The 17,060-nt window shown below is 46.7% G+C and overlaps 1 protein-coding gene across 4 annotated transcripts in view; it reads right to left on the reverse strand.

Moving 5' to 3' along the window:
* The window catches only part of Rps6kc1 (ribosomal protein S6 kinase C1), a 142,989-nt gene that overhangs the window by 93,451 nt on the left and 32,478 nt on the right, over positions 1 to 17,060 (reverse strand). For 3 of the 4 annotated variants that reach the window (XM_026779674.1, XM_026779672.1, XM_026779675.1), the window contains exons 4-6: positions 14,693 to 14,808; positions 13,098 to 13,191; positions 5,113 to 5,472 (exon numbers count right to left, since the gene is read on the reverse strand). In XM_026779674.1, the coding sequence (XP_026635475.1) occupies positions 5,113 to 5,472; positions 13,098 to 13,191; positions 14,693 to 14,808 (570 nt within the window). The remainder of the gene's footprint in view (positions 1 to 5,112; positions 5,473 to 13,097; positions 13,192 to 14,692; positions 14,809 to 17,060) is intronic. The other variant, XM_026779673.1, reaches the window with a different exon arrangement.

Below are 17,060 nucleotides of genomic sequence, written 5' to 3' on the forward strand. Positions count from 1 at the left end.
AACAGTCCACAGTCACATGTGTGCATGTGCAACAGTTCACAGTCGCACGTGTGCGTGTGCTGACACACAACAGTCCACAGTCACACGTGCGTGTGCTGACGCCCAACAGTCCATGGCAAAACAACCGAGGGAGCAAGCCAGTTCAACAAGATGCTGGACAGATCAACACAGCCAACTGAACCTGCACTCACCAACAATGAATACACACACACATACACACACACACACATACACACACACACGATCCCATTCATAAGAAGAGCATCCCAAAGCGAATCCCAAAGCAAGAAGTTTCCAGGAAGGAACTCCAGGCAGAAATAAAAGCCTCCTCACTAAAACAGTAAAACCCTGCCTGCAGAAAGCAGAGGAACTGAGACAGTGGGAGACCTCCAGTCCAGAATGAAGCTGACCTATGCTGTCAAGAGAGGACAGCCCAGAATCACTTACAGAACCCTAAGTAATTCCTATCAAAACAGAAACTGTCTGTTATAGAAATGCAAAATACCTATGCTTATAAGGGGTTACAAGGTGACCCAGAGTCAAAATTATACTGGAAAAGAAGGTTTGTAAGGGGCTGGAGAGATGGCTCAGTGGTTAAGAGCACTGACTGCTCTTCCAGAGGTCCTGAGTTCAATTCCAAGCAACCATATGGTGGCTCACAACCATCTGTAATGAGATCTGGCGCCCTCTTCTGGCGTGTGGGCATACATGCAGGCAGAATGTTGTATACATAATAAATAAATAAATCTTTTAAAAAAAGGTTTGTAAATAAAAAGGAGAGACAGCATTGAATTAGAAGACATCGCACTATCTCAAAACATTCTTTCCAAATCCAGGTATTGTGGTGCATACCAGTAACCCCAGCACTCACAAGACAGAGAGCCTGGTTAACACAGGGATTTCTGGACCAACAAAGATCCTGTACCAAAAACACAACAACAGGGCCTGAAGAAATCGTTAAGTGGATAAAATGTATGCCATGCAAGAGTAAGAATCAGAGTTTAGAAGCCCAGCACCCACATACAGCCAGAGGCAACAGTGTATATGTGCAATCCCAGAACACCACGGGAAAACGGTGGGAGCAAGAGCATCCCTGTCACCAGGTGCCCAACCACCCTAGCTTCCGCAGCAGTGAATGAGAGACCCCTTCCCAAACAAGAAACATGCATGGGCAAAAACACCAGCCTCTTACATGTTCTGAAGTGAACGGCGGGAAAAGTGAACTAGAAAACGCATCCGTTATATGATGTTAACAGCACTAATGGGAAAGACAAGTAACTCGGGTTAAAATTACATTCTCCATGTCTAAGATCCAATGACAACAGAGTGCCTTGCCTCCCTCCATCAGACCCACACTGTCCTGCCTGTCCTGTCTGTCTGTCCACTTTAAAGCAAACATGGTAATCCACGGGTTTCCAGATGTGTGAGCAACTCTCATCAAAGGGAAGAACCAATGACCACAGCTGCTTCATACAGCACCTGAGCATGGCTGACAGTGTAGCCCCATCAGCAAGGCCCAGGCATGTCTTAAAACCAGCCACTTGACACAGAGCTTCATTTAGAGCCTGCCTGATGACTCAACAGTGGCCCAAAGTACATATGAGTTCATGGTTTCTTCTAGGAGGAGAGGCAGCGTTAGGGAGAGACAAATGGTACAGCATGGGGCACAGTCATAGTCTAACTGGGGTGGTGTGCACTGTGGGAAAGGCTGGGCATTGCTATTAAAGTTTTTGCCAGAATGAAAACCGCAGAAAGTGAATTGAGTCTCTAAGCTAAGTCGTAACATTAGAACCAGTCGCACTGGTGACAAACATCAACAGAATTTCCAAAGACAAAATACATATCAACAATAGCTCTGGAGATCTTTTCATGATAAATTTTCATAATGTGTACTGGAGATATCAAAGGAAAGGGAATATGGAGAAGGAAAGAGGAAACAACTGTGGCATTGCCACCAAGTCCCTGAAAAACAGGTGTAGCTGGACAGAAGACTCATCACCATGTCACCACGCACCAGACACACGTGACTCGTCACGAGATGTACACCATGTCACCATGTACCACACACACATCACTCATCATGAGATGTACACCGTGTCACCACGCACCACAGACACATGCAGCAGAAAGAGCCATCACAATCATGACGTAATTCACTCTGCCCATGCATGGCACACACATGTAAACATTGCTTGTGGGATGATTACCTGGAAGCTTGAAGGAACGAGGAACAGGAGGTGGAAAAGGAAGGGATGTGCAGTCAAGTTCAGCACGCACAGAACTTGAGCCTCCACATCATGATGTTCATAGACCGAGAGGCAAGGGGCTGAGGGATGCCACTGTCACACGGTACTATGCAACATCACAGCCAGGAAACAAGGTTTATATGTGGAAAAGCCTAGACTGAACCCCGGCTCAACATCACTGTCCCAACCAATGCAGCACAACTCCACTAGGCCTCGGCCTCCTCACCTCAAGTAAGAGCTTGAGGTCACCTCAGGAGGAGTCAACGTGCCAGTCTGGCAACCACGAGACATCAGTTAAAGGCAGCAAGACCAGCTCTGTGGCTCCCAGGGGACCATGGGAAAGTATAGGAATAATGCTTGACATCTGGCAGATTTTGAAATGTCAAATTATTGTTGCTAAGTAAGAGCCAAGATTTAGGGTCATTGTATTAACTATCTGCATCCTCTAAATTTCAGTGTCCCTAGACAATGCCCAGTATGACTAGCTAGAATTTGGCTTTGGTTCTCCTGAAAATTAAAAGTAGCATAAGAAAAACACTGATACTGTGAGAGGTATTTAACATAGGACAGGATGCCGCCGCCGCTGCTGCTTAAACAACTCATTAATGCCTTTTGCCAATGGTTTGCCATGCTGTACTATCCTAACTCTCCCAACAAGGTCACTCTGAGGACGCAGGGTCACAGAAGGATGGTTTGGAATGGACTCCCCATTCTCCACACAGGTTCAAGTTCATTCCTGCAACCTTGACTTTCAGACTTTCTCTTTTAAATCCATAGCAACCTGAGTCTAGAAAACAGTACTTCCTTCCTTTTGCAAACCATCTCCAGGAAAGTCAGGGTCACAGAGGGCAAAGGCCCCCGTAGCAGGAAGTGCTTACTACTGACGGGCAGGTCTGCACCACAATGCTTGCATTAGTCTCCAGCGTGAAGATGCTAGTTGGTAAAAATAAATAAATAAAAAGCATTTCCAACAGCTCTACGACAACCTGCAGGCTCCCAGCCTGTGAGAACCACAGACAAAACCTGCAGGCTTCTTCATAGAAGACCCCCTGGATTACCAGAGGCCCAGAAACAACCACCACAAAGCATGTAGACCCAAACCAGTCATGAGAACAACTGCCTAGAAAGAGCTAGGCAGTAGGTTCTTTATTTGTAGATTCACTGACTCTGGAAACATTCAGTAACATTCTGTCACACCAGAATAAACCTTCCCCAAGGAGGGGTCTTTCCTGAGCATGAATGTCAAACCAAGTACAAGCTAGAGCCCCAAGGACAAGGCCCTGTGGCAGTGAGCACTGCACCTCTGCAGAGTCCTGGGACTGCGCTCGCTGCTCTGACGTCACACTTTACACATTGCCAAGTGCAAAACTGCATGGTCTGAAGCACACATTCCTTATAAAGAATCAGAATCCCAGAGACGGAAGCTGAGTGAGAAAAGAAAACAAAAAACTAGAAGGCAGTAGCTGAGGTTCCTGCAGTTTGTCTGAATAAAGTCATCCACGTTGAGAAAACTCTGTGATGCTAAGGGCAGTGGGTCAACTGCTCTCTTTCAGGATGGCGGGTTAACAATGAAACCTTATCAGGAGCAGACGGGACACTGTGGTTTCGGACACATGTGCACAGAAAGACAGAAACGGCTTAGACAGCTAACTGGACTTTAGACAGACGCTCAGTGCACTTTGCAGCGAGTCTGATATACAACCCCACTCTAATTGGCTGAGCAAATAACCAACTGAATGTGTCTTTGTCGCTTGCTGATCTCATTTCTACATTGTGAGGCAACGATTTTTATTTTTCTGGTGCCATCAAGTGGCAACATTATGAAGTGTCCCTATTAAGACAAATATCTTTTAGACAGAAAGATGTCACAATGCTGTGGCTTACCTATGCTGATTAAATACCCACAATGCTCCAGCAAGCGGTATAGTACATCTGAAAAAAGGAGAAACATCCGAGCAGATAGATATTGTGCAACTCATCCCTCTGTGAACCCCAATTCAAGATAGCAGTTAGGGAAAAGAACAGACCCTTTAGACAAAATACTGCACACATAAACTCCAACGAGACTATGTAAAGCCTTAAATAAAAATTAGGTCCAAAATCATCCTCTAATCAAAAAATGAAAACAAATTACTTCAGAGTTGGTTTCTCAATCTGAAATGTCAAAATTGACAGCTAAAATCAAATTGTAAGAGCTGAAGTTCCACAGGTAGTCGGCCACCAAAACCCGTCACAGTCACACACTCCAGAAGAGGGCAGAAGGTTCTAGATAACACGACCCAGGTGCATTGAAGATAAGAAGCACAGATCAGCAGCAGGAATGGCTTTCTAGACACTGAAGAGAGTCGTGTGAGCCTCACTAACTACGGGGCACTTCATTCTGTGTCTGGGATGGGAAAAAAGCACAAAAATAAAGGGCGGTTCTTTAAACAAAAACAAGTAAGCTCTACTTAGAGACTCTAAACTATGCTCAGCTCCATACATTCCTGTCACTGCACTAACAAGGTGAAGGTGACAGTCACCTCAGCTAACAAAGAGCAGAGTGGGGAGCAAACCAAAAGCCTCCCCTGCTCCACTGTCATGGTGCACTGAGAGTGAACTCACAGACAGTCCCCAGGAAGGCTCTGTGAACACTACGGCCCAGGCAGGAGGATGACTGCCGCTCACACAGCACACGTGGGTGCCGCTCTTTGTGATCATCCGTTTCATAGACTACTGTGTCGAGTACGTGCAGTGACGTCACTGGTGGGGTTTCTCGTTTCCAGCCCTGAACACGAGAGACACAGGGTGCTCGAGCACAGTACAGACATTTCTCACTTCCTCTGCACATAAGCTGTCCCAGGACCTGACTATGGGCAAACCGTACCTTGAACACCTTCCAGGAGCAGGTCAACGCCCTTCCTGTAAAAGTCAGAAGCAGCTTCATAGTCGTCTTCCTCCTCCTTCTTCACGGCCAGCTTGATAAGCTCCCCTGCCTTCTCCAGATAATCTCTCCGGCCGAGCCTCGGCTTTAAGCTGCTGGGGAAGAGGCTGCGGCTTTCCCGGTCTTCTGCTTTGCTAGGTTCACTGTCAGAAGCAACAGCTCCTGTTGCCGAAGAATCCGCAGACAGACTCAGACCAAAAGCTTTACTGGGAGAGCCCTGACGGGAAGCCATTCCATCATCTACCTCTGCAAGAGAGTCCACATCAACAGTAAGGGACAGGAGGTCACTGTCACTGGAGAAGCCTGGAATGAGGAACACAGGAGTCAACATGAGACTAGCAGTAGCCACAGGGGCACAGATCACAGAGACTGCCCATCCTCCCATAACCAGCTCAGCCGGGGCAGTGTGGCCTACTGGTGGCTGGCAGGTTCTAGCAGACTGTCTCAGCTTGGGTCATCTGATGCTACACCATAACTCAGCGCCATCCATGTTCTCCTGGCCTCTGAAGGCACCACGCACACACGTGGTACACATTAATACATGCAGGCAAATACCCATACACATAAGATAAAATAAATCTCTTAAAACAAAACACTAAAATGATTACACATTGTTGTATCTTATGAAAAATAACTACATTTGTCAAAACAAAAGTATGTATTGGGTGAAGTGGCAATCTTTCCTATTTTTAAAGTCTCAGGGTCTGAGAAGAGAATATGAGGGCTTCCTGACCCTTGGCTCCTGTCGGTCATCACAAGGTTGTGTCTGGAGGACAGAGATAAAGGGAAAGTGTCTATTGTTTTCCCTTTTGTTATTACATAGAGGGGCCTATGTGGATGACGGAGGACACATCTGTGGAGTCAGGTCTTTCCTTCCACCACATCAGACCCAGGGACTGGACTCAGGTCATCAGGCTTGGCAGCAAACACTCTGACTGCTGAGCCATTGCGTTGTACCCATTTTCCTATATAACACTAAACTCTACAGTGCTGCTGCCTTCAGGGTGGTTGCAATGTGCAATACATAAAATCTGAACAGTGACATTTGTGGGGTTCACTACATTTAAATCCATTGGTCTGTCTTGAATAATCTATCATCTATGCTGTTTATAGCCTAACAAATCAATTATTTTAAAAATGTCAGTTCCCTGGGTATCACAGACTTTCCAGACATCAGCCTCTCATTTCGTTACTGGGGTATAAAAAACACTCTGGGAGACGGTCAGATTCAAAGTGGCAAAGTGACACAGAAGTCCTAACTCGTGGAGGAAAACTCTGTTTCGTCGGCAACAAATACTATGGGCTGCTCTCATTGAAAAGTCAACTCATTTCAAGAAAAAAACTGTACCAAAGGCACACGGGCAATGACATCTGCTTATCCGCTACCGGCTTAGGGAAAATGGCTCCCGAGCTCAGCTCCACCGCTCACAGCTGCCTTCCCTGTCACAGGCCTGGTGACTTAGCAGAGTGCTGTGTGTGCTTCCCAGGGTGCTAGACTGGGCTGTAACAGTGGGCACACCCCTCCTCATGGTTGTCTCCAGAGCACCCTGAGTATGTGTGACAGCGAGTCTTACTTCTCTGTCACCATCTCCAACAGTTTGATCCTCATTGCTTTTGTGCGTGACATTCAGTGCAAAGGTCAGTGCAGTAAAAACGTCTCAGGTGACTGTATTATTAACAAGGTTTTAGCTTTATGGGTCCTTAGAGACCTCAGGAACACACACAGGGCTCAACCACCCATCGAGCTGCTGATTCTGAGACAAGGCTCATGAACACATGGCCTGAAGCAGTGTCGGCACAGCCAGAGAGCTGCGCTGCTGTCTGCTGCCTTTGATTTGGCAGGGCTTGGTTTGGTTTGGCTTCTTGATGATTCTGGGGACTAAACCTGTATCACAGGCCTCTGACCACTGAACTACATCTCCAGATCAGCACTACCACTGACCATGAGATGTCCAAATTCATAAAACGGCATTTTAAAAGGAAGCTGTCGCCACTAGAGGCAGTGCTAAGAGCGAGAGCTGCAGGTGGAGCAGACTGCAAACACCTGTCTAGGAAGAGCCTCAAGTCCTGCAGCTCCATGATCTGCTGTAGTCGTGACTCTACGCTGGCCACCCTGGACAGAGGGGCGTAGACAGAAGACTTAGGTTGTGGATACTGAAACTTCAATTTCGTGGAATGTCACATCAAAAACTAATATATTCTTTGTGATTTTTCAATCATTTAATAACATTTAAAAAAACTCTTAGTTCACAGGCCAAAGGAAAACAGCTGGGGGCCAGTTGGTCGCCTGTGATGGCCTCGATGGCTCACTCCTACCAAACAAAGGAAAAGGAAGAGCAGGTGAGGGGAGGCTGAGCTCCATGTTCAGATCAGCCTTACACACGGCTCTGGTGCCGTGTCAATATAGCACTGCTTTCATTTGTTCTTGTTTTTTTCTTTCAAATTCTTAGGGTCCCTATAAAGGACTTGTTCCCAAAAAGGAACAGATTTCATTAAACCCACAGCTTCAAACCGTAACATCAGGTCAGTTCTTGAATAGCATTTCATAGTCAAAATCTTCCTACAGCACTCAAAATTATTCACCCACTATTCTTAAAATTATATTAATTTTATGAGTAATTTAAAAATACTCCATGTGTATTAACGCAAACTTATTTCCTTGAATGTTGTCATTGTCTAACTACTGTGTCGAAACCTCTAGAAATCCAACTGAGGAAGAGCCTATGTATCCAGACAATGAAGAAGAGAAGGACTGGAGTTCCTGTGTGTTCTCCAGCGCCTCTCGACTTGAGCAGCGCCCCATCATCCATCACAGCCTCCTCATGGAACCTCCACTTCCTCCACCTCACGGCTGTTTCATGCTGCACCTGACTTCCCTTTCCCAACAGGACCAGAAGGTAAGCAGGTGATTGCGTATGCTCAGTTTCTTGGCTTTTGACAACAAAAATCTAAGAACATAGTTTCACTTCCTCCTGCTTTTTACAACTTTATTCTCCAGCAAATATAATCCAAATAATGTATACATGTGCACACATATAGATGTACAGGAAGACAGACTGCGTAAATATACACATGTATATATGCACATGATGTGCAGCTGTACAGGACAGAGATGTAAATACACATGCATATGTGCACACATATAGATGTACAGACATGACATGTAAATACACATCTGTATATGTTTACACTTACAGACATAGATATGCTGTATAAAACACAAGTGTACACATGTGCACACATACAGATATATAGACATGACATGTAAAAGTCAATACCTACTTTATTTACCTGAGTACATCTGCTGATATAGTCTTGCTCAGCAACTCAATATGGTCCTACAACTCAGTCTGTTTTAGATAAAACTACATCTGAGTATCACATGAAATGGAGACGACAGCCCAGAAGGGAGTGAATAAGTGTACCACAGGGAGTGACAAGCACATTACAGGCTGTGAGTCTTGCTGAGGAGGAGGAGCAGTGGGTGGGGCAGGCAGCGCGGGTACTTGACACAACACACAGAAGAGCTGCCAGAGTTAAACCAGCCTAAAGCCAACCCGCCCTCACAGGGACCCTCAGGACATCCCCAGAGGAGCACCCTTCCACGGGCCCCTACTCCTCTTTTGGAAGTGATACAAGGGGAAGTCAAAGGTTCCATAAAAGTCTCCTGCCTCCGGGTGTGGATCACAGAGATTCCAGTCTCGGTGCTATTAGAGGGCCCCGGGTGACTTGTTAAAAAAGCAGCTACAGACACAAGGGGTGTGCTTAGCATCCCAGTCCACCTGCCTGCCCTCACCTCTGGGCTTTGAACTGCTCAGAGTCAGGCAGTGTAGCGAAATCTGCCTAGGACACCATCTCTAAAAGACGGGCCTGGGGGAAAGGTTGAGCTGCCACACACAGGAGCTTTATACTACGAGCCATCAGAACCCTGCATTTGAAGACCATCTGCACAAAGAGAGCGGCCTCCTTTGACAACAGGTGGCCTCTCGTGGGTGACTATCTATAAAACACGTGGCCTCGTTACTATTAGCTCATCACCTCTACTCAACTCTGTGGTTCAAACATTGCCACCATCAACCAAAGGAAGTCTCTACTTGTCCCAGCAGCAATCACTCCTGCCACATGCATGAAAAAAGCACCCAGCCCAGAACCTAGATTACCAGGAGGCAGAGGACACAGGAACCTGACAGTACCAGATCTGATTCCCTGAGAAGCAAGCCCTTCTTAGAGGAGAGCCTCGTGAGGCCCCACCCCTAGCTGGAGAGCTGATGGCAGCTAATGGCTGCAGGGAGAGCAGCCATTTTCTTCAGTAGCCATGGAAAGACACCCATGCTCCAGTTAACAGTCAACACCCACACTCATCAGCAACCCTAACTAAACTCAGGAGGTCACTCAAATTAAATAGGGAAAAGCAGGAGGGAGATTAGTTAGGGAGAAAAAGGGGTCCAGAGAGAGTGGGGAATTGTGAGACGGTGTAGGGTATATTGTATGCATATATGAAATTGTTGATGAATACATTTTTTAAAAGAAAGAAAAGAAACTGGCCCTTCTAAATATGCCTATGAGAAAATCCCTAAATCCGGAGCCTTGTGCTAGTCACGATTCTGGTACTCAACAGCTAGAACCAGGGAGCAGCAAGTTGTTGACAGTCCCAAGGTCAATAGCAAGCCTGCGCTTTACCTTCCCAAAGACACTGCTGTGGATATCTTGGGAATAGAACAGGCCTCAAAGCCGGTGCTGACCCCAGTACAGCCCAGCGGAAACACGGCTAAGCTCTGCCCAGCTCCCTTTTGGCTCAAGGGCCTGTTGTTCCACCACCCATCCTTCTGTGGATTCCAGGTTCCAACTCAGTCATCCTACACACACACACACACACACACACACACACACACACACACGTGAGTGTACGTTTATCTTAAGTCCATCAGCTCCCTCCAAGGCCAGAATAGGGCGTGAAATCCCCTAGCGCCAACAGGGAACTGGACTCAGTGGCGCCACCTCCCCAGACACGCCCTGAGCTTGCTCCACTGCGTACCGAGGAATGTGCTCAACCCTTCACAGCAGGCCAGCATCCTGGGAACTAGAAACGCCTGGCAGATGCGGCCTGACTGCTGCCCTTCTGATGTCTAACTGAAAAGGAAGACATTTGTATAACATCTGTTGTCCCTTCTAATCCACAACCCAGGTGACCCACCCTGCCACGAAGTTCCATATTCCCAGTGTTACCCTCAACAGCCCAGGAGGGCGCTCTAGTCTTCAAACAACATGCACACAATGACACTCTCACTCACGCGTGTGTTTACCTTTGTTTATTTGTTGGGTTTTGGTTGGTTTGGTTTCTTGAGAAAGGAACTGTGCTAACAACCTTAAACTCACTGTGTAGGTGAGTCTGACTCAATTCCTGATTCTCCTGCCTCCATCTCTGAAGTGCTGGGACCACAGGTGTGCACCACCAGCCCTCACTCGACTGTGCTTATTTTAAGGAAAAGTCCCTATTTGTCTTAAGATTTCCTGCTAAAGCAAATTTAATTAGCCATGGGAAGTGAGCGAGGGTGAGTGAACAACACTTAAGAACAAAAGCGTAACTCCTTCAAGCTGAGGGTTCTCACTCCTCTAGAACACAGGATGGAGGAGAGGAAGCCCAGCCCTAAGATTTGAATTCCCATTGTGCCACCTTGTGGACATTTGTAGAATAAAAAAAATCTATTTCAGTGCAAACTGCCTTTAGTTGGACAGACTTTAGGTCAATCCTAACAGACTTTTGTTATTAGTTAACTGGCCAATTTAAGGATATTCATATTTAAAGTGACTGCCTTGAAGTGCAGACATTAAATTCACTAAATAGAAATAAACACAAAAAGTTAAAAAACAAAGGGTATTTTAATGCTCTGTATATTTTCATGTATGTGTATCATGCATGTTTGTGTGTGTGAGCATGGACACAGATGACACAGCATACAGGCTAGCTGGCTCAGCACACCCCAGGCTAGCTGTCCCACATGCTTCCAGGGAATCTCCTGGCTCCACCTCCCACCTCTCTGTAGGAGTGCTGGGACTGCACATGCGTCCAGCAGCGCCTGAACTCAGATCCTCACACTCAGCAAGCAACCCACCACAGAGGCCTTAGCCAGCCTTATAAAAGAGACTTTTTAAATCCAACTTAAAAAGAACTATGCACCTTCCCAGTAATCCTCCAATGTTAAAAAACAAAAACAAAAAAAAATACTATCTAAAATGTAGCAGGTTAGTAACAAGGCCACCTGCATCCCTCAAGCAGGCCAGCAGAGGAGAGAAGCGCTCCCTCCCAGAGGCTGGGCTCCCGTGCCCACCACCGTCTCAGTAATTCTAATAAAGCACACAAGTTTCAAATAGAAAAGAGGTGTTCGTCAACAGTGAGCCCTCCTCTTATCATCAGGGATGGGGTCTAACTGCTCTGGCGCAGGGGAGAGAGAAGAGCTAGTGTCATGTAGGCAGGAAAGTGGTGAGAGCACATGCTCTTACGGCTCAGGTCCTAGCTCACAACTGTCCAGAACTCCAGCTCCAGGGGACCTGACACCCTCCTCTAATCTCCGAAGGCATCAAACACACACGTGGGTGCACAGACACATATGCACTTAAAACACTTACACACATAAAATAAGAGAAAAGCTTTTTTAAAAATTAAGAAAAATGTACATTTTGTATGAAACCAACTCATTTGATGTTCTTGTTTCACACTCGGGCCGCTGCCATCCAGTTCCGTTTTACGCAATCTGAAAGAGGACTCTTTCGTCCACTGTACTGAAGTAATCATAAAACGAAGAGAAAGTCCATATATTTGTGTTTCCATGCCCTTTTGAACTAAACTAGAACTCATCAATCATGCATTTAAAAGGCAAACAACAACTATCATAATAATCACTTAGCATGTCTGTCTGGGACGTGAACAAGCACTCCCTCCCAGAGGCTTGTATGCTCGCTCCTTGGTGGAACTGTGACCAAGTGGAACCAACAGAGCTGGGACCCAGTAGGAGATACCATGAGGACATCACCTTCAGAGGACATAAATGTAGTTCTCGTGGGACCTGATGAACAAGACTGGCCCTCCTCAGTCTGGATTCCTATCTTGGCAAGTGTTGGGTTTTGAGTGTGAAATGTCCCCACGGGCTCATGTGTCCGAATTAGTTCCCTGTCGGTGGTGTCACTTTTGAAAGTTAGGGGTGTAGCTGGGAGAAGCAGGCTGATGGAGGGCTCTGCAGGTGTCTTTCAGCAGAAATCATCAGCCAGGCTTCGACTCCTCTGGAGGGAGAGGATGCCACTATCTGCGCACCTTCAACACCCTTCAACATTTAAACACCACCCCCAAAAAATCGTTTCCAAACACAAGACTCCTCTGTTTCTGTCCTGGTCCATCACCAAAATCAGACAGGTCTCCAAACCACTCCCACCCAGGACAACGTCCATGTGAAATGGGCTCTGGGTAGCCTTTCCGCCTCCCCTGGATCCCCACAGGCAATGAAGACTTACTATGGACACCACCAACTCTACACTCCCCTCACCCCTGTGACTCTCAAGTCAAAGCTAAAGAAGGGAAGCACCCATCGCCTTTGGGGCTTAATTCTTCCCGGGGTGACAAGTCTCATTTAAAGTTGGCCTTGCAATGGGCTAAGAGTCAGGTACAGCTGGGTAGGCTCCGGCAGGCACTCACACAGCAAGGCCCACTGTCTGTGCATGGAATGTCTTACTGAGGTCTGACTCCCTCATTATGTCATCAGAGCAAAGCTGCCGGGCAAGTGTGAGACATCACCAAGCCAGCCCAGGACTGCTGTGTGGACGTCGGCTAAAGGAAGGCCCTCCACCTCTCAGAGACAGCTGTTGTTCCAACGCAATGTGACCCACATCCTCTGCAACCAAAGCCTCTGAGTCAACACAAGAGTAAAGTGTCTTACCTTCCGCACCACACTCAGGAAAGGTGTCAGGCAGGGAGTCTGGGTGCTCGTCAACAGGACCAATTAGTGCAGAGCCGTCATTAATCACCCCACCCTGGAAGGGCAGAGCAGTCATGCATCCTTGTCAACCAGAGCACAGAAAGATGGGCAATGAACAAAGAAGCACTCACAAGGCTGTGGTTTACCCTTTGCAGAGCGTCAGGAGAGCACACCGGTCTTGCTCCCCTGTAAAGATGCGGCCCAGCCACACTCGGGGGGAGCTAAGGACACAGGGACAAATGACTTCCACAGGCTCTCTGCAAACCTAAGCTCCTCTAAAGATAATCTGTTCCTTTTTTAATTCATATTTTTTAATAATACTACCATGCTTAATGTAACTATTTTTAGACAGGGTCTCACTGTCTAGCCCTTGCTGGCCTGAAACCCACTATGTAGGCCAGGTTGGCCTAGAATCCAGAAGCCTACCTGTGCTTCTTGAATGCTGGAATCAAAGATATGTACCTCCATACCCAACTATGTTGTGAGAGCACATTGTTTAAAATCTGCCCCCGATTTTAAGAAACTGTACCAATACAAAAAAAAAAAATGAGAGAGAGAAAAAAAACCCACAAAACCCAGTAGCTGGTCAGCTCACAGTGTTCTCAGGGCCTGATCATCTAACCAGTGTGGGGTTCATCAGAAAGTCACTGGATTTTATCAAATCACAAATGCTATATCCACAGCACCTCAGATGTCTGAGAAGACACTTGTATGGAAAGCTATCCGTGCATACCATAAAGAAATTAAGGTTATCTTTAATAAAGATACTTACTTTATTTTATTTTATGGGTAGATTTGTGTGCCTGAATGCATGTATGTGCGCCCAGGTGTGCGGCGCCTACAGAGCCAGTAGGTGTAAGAGCCCCTGGAACTGGAGTTACAGGCAGTGTGCACACCTCATGTGAGTGCTAAGAGCCAAACCCAGGTCCTCTGCAGGAACAGTGAGAGCTCCTGACTGCTGAACAAGGCGTGGCATTCCTGCCACCAAACCCAGCACAGGAGGATCACGGGAGCTACTGGGTTACGGTGCAGAACCCTGTTTCAGAATTAACTAAAACCGAATCTCCACACAATCACTTCTTTAATCATGTACCTAAGTTTACAAATTCAGGCCATGGAGCTATTGCTTCTCTGTTCACACTCAGATGGCAGTCACCACACTGGTACAGCAGGGACGCCATGATGGGACTTTATGGACTGAACATCTAATCACAGACAAGGAGGCAGATAATCCTTAAACAATCGTATCACTGAAATACTAACTCCTTTGGTGCTTTAACGTCCGGCTTGCCGTCTTTTGTGCCAACACTCCAATCGATCCATCAAATGACAAGGGAATGCAGACCTTCTCTCCTCCCACCTGACAGAAGACTAAGGATGCTCTCTGGGTCACAGGGTGATGGAGGAAGCCCAGCCGAAGACAACAGAGGCTGCGCTGGAACCTATGCTTCCCAGTAAAGAACAGAACTTCAGAGCAAGGGAGCTTTCCCCCTGAATCTCCACACACCAAGGGCAAAAGCGTGTCACAGCACACACTTCCCAGAAAAACTACGAACCTTGAAGAAGTCCTCGAGCTGCTTACTGTTGTACAAGGCGGGAATGTTGGCAGAGAACTGGAGCAAGTCTTCGGCACACTGGCGTCTCTCCTCAATAACAGTCTTGTCAAATCGCCCTACAAGTCAATGAGAGTCAACACTTAGGACCAGGGAGTGAAGCTACCACAGGCCAGGCTACACATCTGCAGAGCTCAGCACGCAATCATCAATGCCACTCATGGCTTACAATGTTTTTGATGAAGGAGCCTCACTGTCAACTGATAAGTAGGCTGTATCCAAACCCGGGTCCTGCCCACATAAGAAACTCATGATGTAAGAACATGGCAATCTGAAACTAAAGTTGAGAGAGGATTTTAAAGAATTCAAATGGCTTCCTCTAGTCATTTAATGCTGCAATCACTCATACAATTTTCCCTTTTCGACTCTTTTTTGTTTACACAGGAGGCTGAAGAGAGAGAATTACGAGAACATCTATATTAGCAGTGGGGTCAAAACCCTCAGCTTGAAGCAGAAAGCTTTTATGCTAAATTCTGTATGTGCTGCTGGTGACGGCTCATGAAGGCCTGCTCGTGAGAAAATAGGCGCCGAGAACAGGTGTGCTCCACTCCACAAGGAAGGCACAGTGGCTCAAACACAAGCTCTAACAACACGTACAATGTGAACACGCATAGGAGACATTCCAGTGTGATAGCTCTGCACGGCTTTCCCACACCATCACCTGTTGACATGTCGCGTGCCCTGCACAGGCTGCCTTGCAATGCTTTAAAACTAACCAGCTCAAAAGGGCAGTGTCCTCACAGCCTGAAACATTCTAAGTGGTTTTGCAAAACATCAACAAAATCCTGAGACAAAAGGCGCTCCTAGGTCCCAAGGCACTAAAATCCCCTCACTCGAGTCTCCTGCCTGTGCAAACTATCTATGTAATTTTTAAAAGTTATTGTACTGGGTGGAGGAGGAGCTAGGCCTGGCTCAAATACAAGCTCCTGCACTCCCCGCTTTAAGGTGTCTTGTGGAAAAAGTGACTCACAGACCGTTAAATCTCCCATGGCCACAGCAAGTCTGCGACAACACTACACAGATCATCATGGGGTCAAATCTTCACAAAGTTTCAGTGACTAGCACACAAAGATGCTAGCAAATCTGTGTGAGCTGTTGCTGATTAGCAAAGACAGAAAAACCCTCTGTAAAATCTGTCTTAAGGTGGACCATTCTTATAGAAGACCCTAACAGGGTACATTGAAAGACAGACAGACCAAGCCATAACTCACAGACTGTAGATTCAACAATGCTATAGAACCTTCAAGAATGTCCTTTCCCTGCCCTCCAGAGCCTTAGACCTAGTAAGGCCAGTGGCAGTCAGCTGCAGGGTCCTACCATCTGGAATTCTGGAATACTACAGAACCAGTCAACAGTCACTATCCAAATAAAAAGTTTTCTAGGCTCTGACTGGCCTAGAACTCATTACAAAGACCAGGCTGGCTCTGCCCTAAAGAAGATCTGCCTGTCTCTACCTCCAGAATACTGAGACTAAAGGCCACTATGTCCAGCCTCTCACTCTCTCCCTTCTCAAAATGTCCCTGACTTCCCCTGACATGTGTCAGCCAAGACTGCATTGTTCCCTGTCGGCCTGGACTTGGGTCTGACCAACAGAACAGCAACATAAGATGCATGATTGCTTGCCTGAAATCCACTGAATGGCAGCTGCAAACACCCTCTCCCTGCTTCTCGCCCAGGTCCCTTCCTGCTGCCAAGAAAGATGGTGATGTGGAAGGCACAGGAGACAAAGCTGCAACTTCTGGGCACTGTGGCACTTCCATCCCAGACTGCAACCAGACTTCCAAGCGTGGTTTAAAAACAAACAAAAACAAAAACAAAAAACCTGGCCTTTTCTACCTTGTACGGAACTGTGCCACATGTAATCGTACCAAGAATGACCCACGGCACTAAATCTGTTCATATGCAACAAATAAACCAACTTCCCAAAGACAAGAACACTTCCCTATCCTACTGGCCTCCCCATCCATCGTATCATCCAGAAATAAAACGTCAGACATCCCAACAGTACAAACATCCGAGATAAAATAATAAATAAAGGATGGAGGGGGGAGGACCTTGGACTTTCCACAGGGCAGGGAACCCAGACTTCTCTTCGGACTGGAGAGGGAGGGGGAGAGGAGTGGGGGGAGGAGGAGAAGAGTGGGAGGAGGGGGAGGGAAATGGGAGGCTGGGAAGAGGCGGGAATTTTTTTTCTTTCAATAAAAAATAATAATAAATATTCAATATTGAGAAAAATTCCATAGTCAAACAGGTGAAATATCCATGATTCCTTCTAAGTAAGTATGGACCTACACTTGCAATTACAAGCCAA

The sequence above is a fragment of the Microtus ochrogaster genome, chromosome 6 (assembly GCF_000317375.1).
Source record: "Microtus ochrogaster isolate Prairie Vole_2 chromosome 6, MicOch1.0, whole genome shotgun sequence".
NCBI lineage: Eukaryota > Metazoa > Chordata > Mammalia > Rodentia > Cricetidae > Microtus > Microtus ochrogaster.